The sequence below is a fragment of the Mastigoproctus giganteus genome, chromosome 11 (genome assembly GCF_048544385.1).
Source record: "Mastigoproctus giganteus isolate SK-2022 chromosome 11, ASM4854438v1, whole genome shotgun sequence".
In the NCBI taxonomy this organism is placed as follows: Eukaryota; Metazoa; Arthropoda; class Arachnida; order Uropygi; family Thelyphonidae; genus Mastigoproctus; species Mastigoproctus giganteus.
Genome location: NC_143585.1, coordinates 96728850 through 96744647, shown reverse-complemented (window position 1 = coordinate 96744647; position 15798 = coordinate 96728850). Strand labels below are relative to the sequence as shown.

The window sequence follows — 15798 nt, the reverse complement described above, 5'->3', positions numbered from 1 at the left end:
TGAACTGCATCTTTGAAATGAACTGCACCTTTGAAGATTGGATTTTGTCATACTGCATGGGGAGGATGGGGATGGAAGGGATTTGCAACATTATGTGCTATATTTAAATGTATACAAGATGCCGTACATATTTTTCAGTATTTTTATATTTTATTTTGTTTTATTTTTATTATTTATTTCATTATGTATTTATAATTAATGTAATGTAAATAAAAAATAAACAAGTATGATCCTGCTCAGGTAGCTAACAAACTAAATGAATATTTTGCATCGACATTCACACATGAGGAGTTATTTAGCGAGGGGAAAGCCAGAGGTGTATTCAACTCTAGCAGTAAGCTAGAGAATCTTGTAATAACTGAGAGTAAAGTGGTGGAGAAATTGTTGAAGATAAACACAAGAAAGGCACCCGGGATGGATGGGATCTATCTAGTTATATTAAAGGAGGCAGCAGAGGAAGTAAGCAAACCCTTACCCATAATTATGAGAGCTTCCTTGGACTCAGGGGAGGTACCCACAGACTGGAGAAGTGCAAATGTGACCCCAATTCACAAAGGAGGATCAAAGGCTGACACAAGTAATTATAGACCTGCGAGTTTAACTTCTGTTCCAGGAAAATTAATGGAGGCACTAGTTAAAGAAGCACTGCAGGATCATTTAGACAAGACTTCAGTTATAGCTTGGACACAGCATGGTTTTGTTAAGGGGAAGTCTTGCCTGACCAATTTGATTGGATACTATGATGCAGTCACAAAGGAACTGGATGCAGGGAATAACTTTGATATTATATACTTGGATCTTAGAAAGGCTTTTGATACTGTTGCACATGGAAGACTGCTGCACAAATTGGACCAGTGTGACATTGGAGGCAAATTGCTGCTGTGGATAAAGGGGTGGCTGAGGGGGAGAAGACAGAGAGTGGTAATCAATGGACACTGCTCATCGTGGACTAATGTTATTAGTGGAGTCCCTCAGGGCTCAGTGTTGGGTCCATTATTGTTTTCTGTATTCATAAACGATATTGATGATGGTATATCAAGCTTAATGTCGAAGTTTGCAGACGATACAAAGGTAGGCAGGGTTGTCAAGGACACTACTGACACTATGCTGCTGCAACAGGATCTGAATAGGTTGAGCAGATGGGCTGAGAGGTGGCAAATGAAGTTTAACATTGACAAACGTAAAGTACTACACATGGGAAACAGCAACCCCAGAGCAACGTATCAACTCTGTGGTACTACACTGACAGTGGTAGAGAATGAAAGGGACCTGGGGGTGGTTGTGCAGGCAGATATGAAGTTCTCTGAGCAGTGCAGACAGGCTGCAAGAGTAGCTCATGGTGTATTGTCAATGATATATAGGAATTTTTCTAGCAGGGATAAGGAGGTGATTATTCCCTTGTATAAGGCAATGGTCAGGCCACACCTAGAGTACTGTTTACAGGTCTGGAAGCCTAATTTCAAGAAGGATGTAGAGCTACTGGAACGAGTACAGAGAAGGGCAACAAGATTAGTGAATGGAACAAAGGGGTGTTCTTACGAAGAAAGGCTTAAGTTTTGCAAATTACAGTGTCTAGAGACTAGGCACCAGCGAGGTGATCTGATAGAGGTGTACAAAGCCTTGAAAGGTTTGAGCATGCTCAATGATGATGGGATTCTTCCTCTCGCTCAGAATAATCACCTGAGAGGGCATAAATTCAAATTGAGGAAAGATAGATGTAGGATAAATGTGCGGAAATTTGCCGTTAGCCAGAGGGTGGTTGGTTGGTGGAACAGACTTCCATCCCTTGTCGTGGAAGTTGATAGCCTAAATAAGTTTAAGGCTCAGCTGGACAGGTATTTTGAACGAACAGAGGAGTGAAGTGGAAGTGGTTTCTTCTTTTTTTTTTTTTTTTTTTTTGGCTGTTGCTGCATAAGCTTTGCTTTCTTGCATCAAATGCTTCTACTAATGCTAATGCTAAAAGTATTTTTGAACATTATTTTTACAAAAAAAAAAATCCTGATAATTGAATCAACTGGTTAATTGAATTAATTTTCAATTTCCAGTATGATTCTAATAATTGGAATCTACTGTTATCTGTAAATTTGATATATACTATTTTGGATAACCTTTTTCATACTGTTCCACAGCCTCTGCATTGATTTGACACTGTCCAAGGATCAGATGAATATTCTTGCATATAGCAGCAATGGTGGGAAAAACTGCTAATTATGGTTCGTTTGTTTGTTGTTTGTTATTTGGTTTTTAGGAGCATTAGTAACTAAGGCCATATTGTTTCGGGGATATGTGCTGGTCATTCCCTGACCTTTCAGCATCCTCAGTATTTGGTGGGCACGGGCTCGAACCCCGGTCTCATCAAGAAGCGTGTGCTATGCACTGCCGCTCCTGCCCACCTGGCTATGGAGGTGCCTAATTATGGTTCACAGAAAAAATAAAATTGTCATTACAAATTTTCAGGATTATCATTACAAATTTTAATTATCCAATTAAAAGCAACTTAGTTTACAGTACAACAAAATTTTATTAAAAATGAATATAGAATTTAATTAAATCTGTTAAAAATACATTGGAAGTATCTGCCTTACTCAAGTTTTCACTCTTTCTACTGTGCTTTATTCTATGAAGAATATATATGTGTTGTTTGACATATATATATGTGAAGAATATGTGTGTATATAATACAGGAACTTCCCGACTTATGTAAGGGTTGTGTTCCATGGAAGGTTACATAAGTCGGAATTCCCTAAATAAGCATTCAGGGAAATTCCACGCTTGCAACTATGTGTGCTGAATTTGAGAGAAGAAAAAGAGAAATGTTCGACAAACATGTAAATAGAATTATTTATTCAATTTTTTTATCTCGTGCGCAGGAAAAATTACGCAAGTGAACAAAATTACAAAAATTTCAAAATTATAAAATTACAAAATTGAGAGAGGAGACTGGCATAACGTCAGCAAGTTTTACCTTTCGAGCATTGTTTCCAGAATTAACTCTCCAGCTGATAAGCATGCTGCTGTGGAAGTTGAGGGCTGTGGAGATTTAGAAGGGGTTTTTTCCAACATATCACAAAATTTCTCTGCAGCTGCAGAATCAGTACTGGCAACTTCACCACATACTTTAATGTTTTGGAAACCAGCCCGTTGCTTGCCATGAACTTGGCTTAGGGTTTGCCGTTTTTATCGGTATCTTCTTAAATACTTTTTGCTAGAATGGCCATTAGATTCAAGGGCACTTGCTTCTGAATATGATTCTCCATCCATATTATTAATAGCTTTTCCATCTTTGGTATAGCACCTGAACGCTGTTTTGTGATCACTGTTGGGGAGTACTGGCCCCGGTGTGGAGTAAGTTGATACTTGAACATGTTCTTTTATATGTGCACTGTCCCTTAAAATAGTATTCACTCTAGAAGTAGCGAGACCTAATTCCGTGCAATAGATGATAAACTTTGTCCTACTTCCTACTTAATCATCTTCATTTCTAAATCAGTTTGTTTCGTTTTGTTTCCTAGTACTGCCAGCAATTGCACTTTCCATTGGTCGCTTTCCCTTCATCATTGTAATAAATAAATAGGAATGAAGAGAAGATTCTAAAAATTTATTTATGTTTTTTATATAATTGAAGGTTTCTATGAAGGGTAACTCATTTCACCATAATAACGTAAAAACCCACGGAATTCCAGTTATCGGGATTATTGCGAATGCAATAAGCTCGAGTTTACTACCCGTTTATAATAGATTGCGCTAACAGAAAAGTCCAATAAACCGAAAAGTGCAAATTGGTTTTATAGTTTTATGGTATGACCTCTAGAAATGTGTTTTAGAAAAATATCACAAAGGTGTTCAAAATTGATTCCTATAATGGAACATGATAATGATGAAAGTGTAGCACAATTTCCATTATAAAAATGACCTTTTAGAGAGATAAATAGCTCAGTTATATAGCGAAAATTTCAACTTCCAAGGTCTTGGAACGAATTACCAAAAAAAAAACCAATGTGTCGTTGGGTTCACATTACGATATTTTCATAGTACCTCCATTTATTCCTAATGGATGCAAAATACGTTTCCACGACTTTTTTAAGTTTGCACTGGCTGGCAAAAACTTACGTAAAGTGGAATTTCCGTAAGTCGAGTATTATGTAAGTCGGGGAGTTCCTGTAGTGGTGACTGGTTTAGTACAGGCCTGTTTGGATATGTAATTACTGTGAATGTCTTTATATTGCAAAAATGATATTGGTGCAATGGAATGTTCCAAAATAAATACTTCGCTTCAAAGCTGATGTTCACTGCACTAATAAATGCTATATTGATGAATGGTCTTCTGCCCCCTGTCTATTAATATTTCCAGTGAATATAATATTAATAACTTCATATCCAGTGACACGTGCTGTTGCCCATAGTTTCCTCAGTACATACTGTTGACCAAAAGATCATGTGATAATTGCATAACCATGTATTATTTTTACTGAATTTATATTATTATTGACTGGAGAAAAAAAAAGAAAAAAACTGATGGGAATTTTTCATAAATGGCTGTATGAATGTTAAAGTATGGTAATCCATCCCACATGTCAAGTCACTTTATGGATTAAATGTATATATTGATGTGTTAATTAAATTTTACAGCCAAATGATATGCAAATCATTGCTAGGTTTCTGTTATAGCCGCTAAGAAAGGGGAGAGCTCAGCCAAGTCTTCTCTGACAGTGTAGTGGTTTGTTACTTGTCATTCATTTGGAGAGGGAGTAGGTACGAACAGGAGTAGGGTTCTTCCTGCGAATTATTCTGGGTTTTTCAGCCCAAGCAACATGCAGATTGGTACAGAAACATATATCTATAGCATAATGAATCTTTATGAAGTAGAATACCATTAGAACTTCATAGTCTTATGGAAATTTGATTTTATTTGGTTTTTCTTTTCATAACATCAAAACATTTATGTTTAGATTAAATAATGTAATGAAACACCCTTATACCACTGGATGGTTAAAAATTAGTTTGTTAAAAGTTTGTGACATAATTTGCCAAATTTGATACAAAGGTGATATTCAGAACCAGTCATCAGAACCAATATCTGAGCTGATAACTGCTCCTTACTCCTTTGTTGTCAAACTAGGTCTGCTTCTTGGACAGCCAAGGACTGAGGAGCTGCTATCAGACTGTGTTGGTATGTTTCTCTGGCAAGGGTTCTGAAATGTCATCTTTGTATCAAATTTAGTGTAATTAGGTCATAAGCTGTTAATAAACTAACTTTTAACTATCCACATGAAGAATGCTTCGTTACATTGTATAATCTATGTAGTAGTAGTAGTAGTGGCATGTGATGCAAGAAAGCATGTGTATGAGCTTACGCAGCATCAGCCAAAAAAAAAATCACACCATTCCCTCCAAATGCCTGTCCAGTTCCTCCTTAAATTTATTCAACCTATCAACTTCCACAACGACAGATGGAAGTTTGTTCCAGCAATTAACCACACGCTGGCTAAAGGCAAATTTCTGCACATCTATTCTACATCTCTTTTCTTAATTTGAATTTATGCCCCCTTAGGTTCGTAATCTGAGCAAGTGGAAGGATCTCATCAGAATTCAGCTTGCTCAACCCATTCGAGCCCTTATACACCTCAATCAGATCACCTCGCAGGTGCTTAGTCTCCAGCCACTGCAGTTTGCAGAACTTAAGCCTCTCTTGGTAAGAGGATCCCTTCATTCCCCTCGCCAATCTTCTTGCCCTTCTCTGTACACGCTCAAGTAAATCTACATCCTTCCTAAAATGAGGCCTCCAGACCTGTACGCAGTACTCAAGGCATGGCCTGACCATTGCCTTATACAGAGGGATAATCACCTCCTTTTCCCTGCTAGCAAAATTCCTATATATCATTGACAAAACCCCATGACCTGCCCTGGCAGCCTGTCTGCATTGCTCAGAAAACTTCATATCTGCCTGCACAATTAGTCCCAAGTCTTTTTCATTTTCTACCACCTTAAGTGTAGTACCACACAGTTGGTACGTTTCTCTGGGGTTACTTCTACCCATATGCAGTACTTTGCATTTCTCATGGTTAAACTTTAGTTGCCACTTCTTAGCCCATCTGCTCAAATTATCTAGATCTTATTGCAGTAGCACACTGCTATTACTGTCATTAACAACCCTGTCAACTTTTTTGTATCATCTGCAAACTTCGACATTAAGCCTGATATACCTTTATCAATATCATTGATAAATATACAAAACAACAGTGGACCCAACACCAAACCCTTTGGGACTCCAAATAACATTAGTCCATGAAGAGTAGCACCCATTGATTACCACCCTCCTCTCTCTTCTCCCACTTAACCATCCTTTTATCCATTGTAGCAACTTACCCTTAATACCATTCTGCTCCAATTTGTACAATAGTCTTTCATGCGCAACAGTGTCAAAAGCTTTCCTGAAATCCAAATATATGATATCAAAATTATTTTTTGCATCCAGTTCCTTTGTAACCACATCATAATATTAATATCCTATAAAATTTGTCAGACAAAACTTTCCCTTAACAAACCCATACTGTGTCTGAATTATTGCTGCAGCCTTGTCTAGATGATCCTGCAATGCATCTTTAACCAGTGACTCCATTATTTTACCCGGAACAGAAGTTAAACTAACTGGTCTGTAATTACTCGTGTCACCCTTCGATCCCCCTTTGTGAATTGGGGATACATTTGCACATCTCCAGTCTGTGGGAACCTCCCCAGAGTCCAAGGATGCTCTCATAATTATGGCCAAGGGTTTGCGTAGTTGCTTTGCCGCCTCCTTTAATATAACTGGATAGATCCCATCCACCCCAGGTGCTTTTCTTATGTTTAACTTCAACAAGTTCTCCTCCACTTTGCTCTCAGTTATTACAAAATCATTAAGTATCCTGCTACAATTTGATAACTTTCTGCCATTTTCAAACCTTAATAATTCCTCGTGTGATTGTAGATGCAAAATACTCATTCAGTTTGTTTGCTATCTGAGCAGGATCATCAACAGTCGAACCATTGATGTCAAGTGGACCAATCAGATTCATCCCCTTCCTTTTAGAGTTTATATAAGTAAAGAAATCCTTGCTGTTTTTCTTAGCATCTTTTGCCAAGGATTTCTCATAATCTGCCTTCGCCTGCCTAACCTCCTTTGTGACCTGATTACAGACTAGCTTATATCTGCCATAGGCTTCTGAGTCGCTTGATAATTTATATGCATCCCATGCATTTTTCTTCCCTGTTACGAGTCTCATTAGTTCATTAGGTAACCATTTAGGCCTAATCCTTGAACAGTATTTTTTAATAGGTATGAAACTTTTAGTAGCATCCATGATTAATTCCTTGAATCTTCCCACTTAGAATTTACTGTTGGTAACATCGTCAGTTTATCCCACTGTACAGAATTTAAAAACTTTCTGAGACCACTGTACTCACCTTTATGTAAGCAAAAACCCTTTCCTTTACCCCTGATGGTAATTATATGTTTAAGTAAATCTCACATCAGTACACTGTGATCACTGCCACCCAGTGGTTCCTTTATCTGCAGATTCTTAATACACGAATGATCACTACTGATAACCAGATCAAGAGTATTACTCTCTCTGGTTGCCTCTCGAACATGCTGCTGCAGAAAACAATCATCCAATAAATCCACAAAAGTCTGACTAGTGTGTGAATGACCAAACCACAAGTTCCAGTCAATATCTGGGAAGTTAAAATCCCCCATTATAAGACATTCTGATTTACTGGCACACTTTATTTCTCTGTACAATTGTTCATTGTACTCATTCGAGTCATTAGGCCTATAACACACTCCTACTCTTATTTTTGCTTTCACAGTGCTTATGTTACACCAAACTGACTCAACAGTGCACTGTTCATCTATGTCAGCTGGGTGCACTTCTTTTGATTTTATGTTTTTCTTAATTAATAGCATAACACCTCCTCCCATTCTATCCTTTCTGTACACATTGTACTCCCCAAATTCCAGTTTTGCATTCCTGATATCTGTGTGACACCACGTCTCTGCTATCCCAACAATATCCGCCTTTGATGTCTTGACCAACACTTCAAATTCATCAATATTTACTATACTTCTAGCATTGGTGTACATGCTCCTATTCCTAGTTACCCTAACACATCCCATATACCCACCTATTTCAGAATGACTGCCATCCGTCTCTGAAACCCCCAACACCCCCCTCGCTCCAGGTCGCTACTTATTCTGATAGAAGTTGTGCAAGAATCACCTTCACCTCTGCCTATGGCTACTGTTAAACTATTAGTCCTTGTATCCCCCCAAGCTAACAGTTTTCCGACCCACCTAACACTGCCTCGATAGCATCAGCAAATATTCTTGCACCCATTCTATTTAAGTGTATCCTATCCCTGTAGAAGCAGTCTCTCCTGAATTCTATCCCTTGAGCCTTGCACAATCTTTCCAGGGCCGAATTGATCGACAAGGCTCTCATCATATACTCCCTCCTGTCGTGTCTGGGCAGAATTGCAGACACTTTCAAATTCAATCCTAATTCTCGGCTTTTGTTCAACAGTGACCTGTACTTGTTAAGTAATTCTGCCGGTCTCCTACTCTTAATATCATTAGTGCCAACGTGTACAACTATATCACCTTTTGTGCCCTTAAAAGATGATATCCGCTCTACAATGTCATCAACCTTTGCCCCTGGCAGACATACCCTGGTCCTATATAATATATCTATATATTATTAGATATCTATATAATATTAGTGTGGATACACCATAGACAACTCTTAAAGAAAAACTACACTAGTAGTGTGCAATAAGGATGAGCACAAATGTGAGTATCTCATTTGTGCTCATCCGTCACAATGAATTGCCCATGTATTGCACTACCTTGAATAAGTAACTTTTCACTAATAGAAAAGACTATTGTTGCTTATTCTTTCGTGGGCACCACCACCCAGATGGCACCATTTCAAAGCTAGTTGGCCTTTCATCAGTGGGTGGGTGGGCAGGTACCCTGGTATTTATTATTCCATAGATCATACAATTTATTTAAATTGTATAATCTGTGGAATAATCACCATGTATCATCATTTCCAAATAACATTTATACTGTAATGTGCTAAGATACCTGGAATCTTTGATATGTTTATTACTTCAGTTGTTTCTAATTTAGACCAGTGCTTTCTAAACTTTTCCACATTGCAGACCACATTTTTAGTTTAGTTTATTGTTCATGTGTCACTGGTGGAATAACTGCTTGACCACAAGTGGCGATTCACTGAGCTAGATTGTGTCAACATGGTGTTTCATCAACACTTGCTTTTATATAGGTTTTATTTTGAAATATTTTGATTTATTTTAGTTACAATATGAAATTGTGAAGTGATGCTAAATAGATAATTGTACATTAAAAAATTTCATTTTTTCAGGGTGTAATTAACAATCTTTTTTATCACTGTGTTAATGCTCTCAAGGCAGATAACCAAATTAGAATTCTCAATGCGCTTCAGGTAAGTCATTAGAATTCTCTTTCTATATGTTTGCTATATAGAAAGTATAAATAATAAGTAAAAATACTTATTATTTATACTTTCTTTTTAGTTGGAATGGAATGGAACAATGTGTCCATTTTGTTGTTGTATGATTGGGGGTCTATCAACTCAGTGCTGGTCAATTTTGGCACCACCTGCCCTTAATTACCAAAGACAATTTTTAATTAACATATTTCGGATAATATTAGATTAGAGTTATAACGCTTAACCCCATATTTGGAAAGCAGGAATTTGTTTATCGATACCGTAATGTTAAGAGAGCCTCCATTCAGAACATTTAGTATACTAAGCTATTACATAGTAACAGATGACATTTCTGGACTGACTTTGACACACTGTTATGAAGGTTAAAAAAAGCAAGTAAAAATAAGAAAACATTACTACAATTTTGAATTGTGCATTCAAAAATAAATTGATTAAATTTAATGTTAAAGGGAGTAATATGATGAAATAAATAAGTAAACTCGAAGCATTGTAAAAAAACTGGTACTTACGAAAACACTCTATATATGATTATTTTCAGATAAACATGAAAGGAAGCTGAACCTTCTGAAATAGAGAAGATGAGAAAAACTGTGTTTTTCTCATCATTTCTATTTCAGTGTTTTTCTAACTGAAACGAGATTAATTTATAAACCAGAACCTCAGATTAATCTATAATCTGGATCTTAGATTAGAAATTAATCTTGTTACTGAGTTCTTTTTGTCTTATCTAAATCTAATTGAAAATTACAAGACTGATATGAAACTTGATATCTTAAATTTGATTACTTCCGACCTTGGTGTTATACATAACCATGGACAATATGCATCAGTGAGTTCAACTCTGTATTTATTTGTTTATAATAAAATACTTATTATTTAATGTAATGGCTAAAATTATACCTAATGTAATTTCTTTCGTTTTCCACATACTTGAATGGTTATTAGAAGTACAGTAGACTTTCGAAATAACGGCACCTTTGTGGATTCACAGTGCTGTTATTTAGATTTTTCCATTATCTAGAAAGTTTTATTTTTAATGTATTTAATACAGAAATAATGAGGCCAAATAAGAAATATAGAGATTAAGAGATCTAATATAGAGATATAGAGATTATTAATTTTCTGGCTGTAAATTTTTCAGTGAGATATTTTAGCTCAAAAGATAGATCATCCTGAGATTGGCAGTACTTGAAGGCATTAAAAACTTGGGTGTAAAGAACTGATTTTTTTACACTGAGGGGGTGATGTGAGAGAAAATGTAGATATTGGCCTGTGTTGGTTTTTTCCTGTAGATTTTCGTCTTAAGCCTGTTATTTTGTTTATATATGGGTAAATTAAGAAAATTGATTGCGTTATTAGTTTCTAGTTCTAAGGTGTATTTTAATCTTGGGTGTACTGAATTAAAACTTAAGGTTAAGGCCAAAAGGTGATAAATAGGGGGCAAACACATAATGCAGGAATGTGGTTAATGGTTGACTCAACAAGAGGAACAAAAAGAAAATGTATAAACCAAATAGTAAAAGAACTTACCTGACTAAGCCAGAACAAAACCAAAAAGGAGATGCAATGAAAATATCTAGAACATAAAAGCTAATACAGTAGAGACCTCAAGTGGTAAAATTAAAAAAAAAGAAAAGAAAAGAAAATGAAAGTAAGAGGTTAAATTCATGATAAATATGGCCCAGAAGAGAAAAAGAAGTAAATAACATATGGACAAACTTAGCAAAGTTTTAGCAAGAAAAGGGTGCTAAAATTTTGTGAGGAGTAAGAGAAAAAAGATTGTTTAGGAAGAACAACTCTGATAACAACATGCAACTTTGATAATGACACCAGGGTTATATAATGTATAACAATATACTTATTTATTTTTATTTTATGTTTTTGTTTTATACCGTAATTTATTTTGTTTCTTTACTCTTTTTTACTCTTTTCTATATTTCTGTTTTTCTTCTGCCTGTTATTTATGTCTTTACTCTCTTTTCTGTATTTCTTTGCTCTATTATTTACAAACTAGATAATTTTTCCCAAAGAAATAATTCTATAAAGGTTGACATAAATTTATACTGCACAAACTAATGCATTTAAATTAAATAATTTATTTGCAGGTTAAACAAAGCCTTAATAAATCTGTTGTAAAGAATTAAAGAATAATATGGTGGAGGCTGATCTACATATTAACAAATATTATCTTGTGAAAAAATAAAACAATATATATGAATATTGAGGTGATGTCTTCCTTATAAATAAAATATTTAGCAGCCTGAGTAGATTATTGAAAGCAGTGATAAAAGTTGAAGGATGATCTTTAAGAGCTTTTGCAGCCAAAAAAATAATGCAATATGGCAAAAAATGTATAACCCAGAGGGAAGGAAAAAATAGACATCAGCATTAAAATTAGTCATATGGTGCAAGGAAATCCTAGGCTTTTGCTGTGCCAGCCAAAATAATACAGAATAGTCTGCTTGACTCCCTCATCACATAGGTATCTATTCAACTGACCTTTGAATTTCCTCAAGCTGTCAGCCTCAGTCGCCCACGGAGGTGACTTTTCTGGCGATTAATAACTGACTAGCTAAAAGAAAACTTCCTGCAGTCCAATCTAAATCTCTTTACCTGTAATTTGAATTTATGGTGCTTAATTCTGGAATCATTTATAATAGTTAAAATTTCACCCTCATTCATTTTACTTTCACTTCCCAGAATCTTATACATCTCAATAAGTCTCTCCTATGGTTCTTAGTTTCCAAACTCTGTAGCCCACATATTCAAAGTCTTTCCTTCTATGGATTCCCTTTTGCTGATCTTGCCAGGCAAGTTGCCCATCTTTGGACTGTTTGTTTCAAGAAGGTCGAATTGCCTTATACAGTGGAATTATAACCTCTCTGTCTCTACAAGCAAATGTTTGATAAATCTTTGATAAGACACATGGACTTTGCTTACTGCCTCTCTACTTACTTGGAGATGTCATGTCCAACTATATCATAACTTGCAAATCCCTTTCTTCCTCTACTGTCTTTAGCTAAACCCCACCAAGTGTATAAGTTATTTTGTGGTTGCTATTCTCCAAGTGTAGGGTCTTGCATTTTGCTGCAAGACCTTGCACTTGGGGAATATACGCATTTTGGTGCATTAGAACATAACTGCTATTTTTCCTCACCATCCCTGAATTCTATACAAGTTATCCCAAAGAAGCTCTTTGGCACTGATCATAAACTACTCTACTGATCTTGATACCATGTCTTCTATCCTTTTATTGATGTCATTTAAGAAAGTCAACAAGAGTGGTCCTAGTACCGATCCTTGGGGATCTACACCTTACATTGGCTCAACATGAAGAGTAACTATTAATCACAAACCTCTGCCTTACAACCATTTTGTGGTCTATCTAAGGATTTGCCTTGTGATCTCAATATTTTCCAGCTTGTACAGTAACCTCTCATGAGGGACCAAGTAAATTGTTTTTCTAAAATCCAAATAAACTGCGAAAATTATTTCCTACATTAAGCTCATAAATAACTGTGTCAAAGAAGTTAACTTGGTTAGTTAAACATGATATTCCTTTAGCAGAAATGCATTGTGTATTCTTCAGAATTAAATTTGTGTTAAATGTACCTGTTTTCTCTTTTTATCATTGCCTCCATGATTTTTCCTTAACACTGAAGTCAGACTGACTGGTCTGTAGTTATCTACTTCACTTTTAGAACTGCCTTATGTATTGTGATACATAAGGCAGTTCTAAAAGCCTTATGTTCAATATATCACCAATACCTTACCTATTGGTGATATATTTATACTTTCTCCCAAGTTCAACGATGCCCTCATAATTAACTTTGATGGTTCAATGCATTCTCTTTCTACCTTCCTCAATATTACTAAACATGTGCCCTGAACTCCAGGAGCCTTAATTGCTTTGAAATTTTTTTCTAATAAACGGTGTGTAATTTTATACTGCTAAGTCTCACTCACACCCGAGGAAAACCCTTCCCTGAGGCTTCTCCTCAGGGAAGGATTTTTCTCCATAAAGATCACTGCAAAGTACCTGATTAATTCATCAGCAACATGCTGGGTTAGCTATGACTTTTCCACACCATTTGAGCAAGGGTTCAGTCTGATTCATTTTCTTATTTTGTATTCACATACATTAGAAACTTATTGCCCTCGTTCTTTGCTCTCTTAGTTGGCGATTTCTCACACTCGGCCTTTGCTAGCTTAGCCCTTTTCAGTGCTACTAGTATAGATCAACTTGTAGCTGTTATAAGTTTCAGTACTTTTCATCACTAACTTTCCTATCATCTTTTTCTACTCTGTTATGGAAGAAAAGATGTATTTGCCCTTCCTCCGTTGGGTATTTCCACAATCATTAGGGGCCACGTAGCATCTTAAACTATCAGATTGTCCTCTTCCTTGAAATTAAAACCCATCCCTTTACTTATTGCAACCATCACATCCCAACTCCAACCTCTTTTTTCAACTAAGAACAGTGTAATCACTTCTTGTTAATGCTTCCTGTGCTGCAAGCCCTATGATTAGAGATTGCAGTACTTTAGAAAAATGAAAAAACAACAGTATTTCGTTATTTTTTCATGGAACACCAGCATTTTACATAACAAAAATTAATTGAAAACAGAACAAGTATGTGAACAAGTTATACTTGTATAACTCTACACATTTATATATTTTTTATAAAATGAAATAAATAAAAACAAAATAAATAATTTTTTATTTATTTTATTTTATAAAAAAATATATAAATGTGTAAAGTTATACAAGTATGATATAACATTATAACATATAAAAACGCATAAATTTTCATTCTGATAGAAATCAACATTTTTACTGATCTAATTATATGTAATTATTAAAACCTAGTTATATATGATTAGAATTTTTTAAAAACCAAACAGTGGAAAAAATGCAAAGGTTATTTTATTTCATACATTTTTTTAAAAAAAATGAGATCTTAGAAAAAGTGCATTGATAGTCTCATCACTGAGTGAATTTTTGTATAAATGTTACCTGTGACAGAGAAAGCTCATTTTGAGTAGATTCTTCCTCTTCAAATAATCCCAGCTGTCTTGTTTGATAATTTTGAGATCTTTTTGAACTTTAGTTCAAAAAGATCTTCTCACAATCAGTACTTTTTTTTTTTTTTTTAGAGCCTGCAATCTTTATTTATCAGTGGCAAACTCTAGTTTTTGTTTCATTGTTATTATTTGGTTTTTAGGAGCATTAGCAACTAAGGCCATATTGCTCCGTTTGTTTCATTGAAGGCATTTGTGGTTCATCTTCACCTTCTTTAGTTTGATCATGTGGACATGAAGATGCAGAAGTAGAGTTTGTAATTTCAACCTCACTACTATCTTCTTGTTATTCCACTGTTTCGGAAAGCCTTTGAACTATATATATAGGCTTTACATTGAAAGGGTACCAAGATGATAATGTACAAGTATTTCAGCTAGAGTATAAATAATTCTTGCAATATAAACTTTGCTTTGTAGATTCTGATTTTCTTCATCCTCATGAGGATTATGGAGATATAGAATAGTGTTTCTAAAACTGTGTTCCTTGGAACACTAGTATTCCGTGAGATGTGAACAAGTGTTCTGCAAAAATCGTAATTAATAATTAAAAAATAAAATAAATATTGCATATTTTTAGTATACACCACTTTTGTATCATTATAATATTTAACATAATTTTTTTTCGGTTATTAATATATTGGCATAGACCACGGAACACTTTATTTTGGCAGGCTTTGAATAGAGAAATATGCGTAGAAGTAATGATACCTACAAAAAGGTAGCAATGTTGTTATCTAGTATTGCAAGTATTTTTATTATTTTTTTTTTTTATGAAAACCCCAAACACAAAAGGTATCAAAACCTATAGTACTTAGTACCGTGCATGGATTGAAGGAAAAGTATGGGGGGGAGGGGGATGCCGGAAACTTTGCTCTAGAGACTAAACATGGGTTTCACCACTTCAAGCATGCCATTTGTATGCGATTTAGTCTGAAGTACACGGGTTGAAGGAGAGGAGGAAGCGAACTGATATCATAACTAATCTCACTTCCTTGTTTAAAATTTTTTTTTGGTAATTACACTACCCGACAAAATTTTTTTTGATAATTACACTACATAACAAAATTTTTTTTTTCGTTATACCTCTGGAGCTGGAACAAAAGTTGGTTATTCTGAACAAAATTAATGTCCTGATTATGAAAATATCAATATTTTACTTCTGTCACATCTACATCAAAAGATAT

General features: G+C 35.2%; 1 protein-coding gene across 4 annotated transcripts in view; it reads left to right on the top strand.

Moving 5' to 3' along the window:
- LOC150078282 (armadillo-like helical domain-containing protein 3) overlaps positions 1 to 15798 on the top strand; it is a 405573-nt gene that overhangs the window by 52670 nt on the left and 337105 nt on the right. For all 4 annotated transcript variants that reach the window (XR_016547653.1, XM_090385517.1, XM_090385515.1 and 1 more), the window contains exon 5: positions 9426 to 9506. Coding sequence is in view for 3 of the 4 variants with exons in the window: in XM_090385517.1 (XP_090241643.1) it covers positions 9426 to 9506 (81 nt within the window). In the remaining variant the exon portion in view is untranslated. The remainder of the gene's footprint in view (positions 1 to 9425; positions 9507 to 15798) is intronic.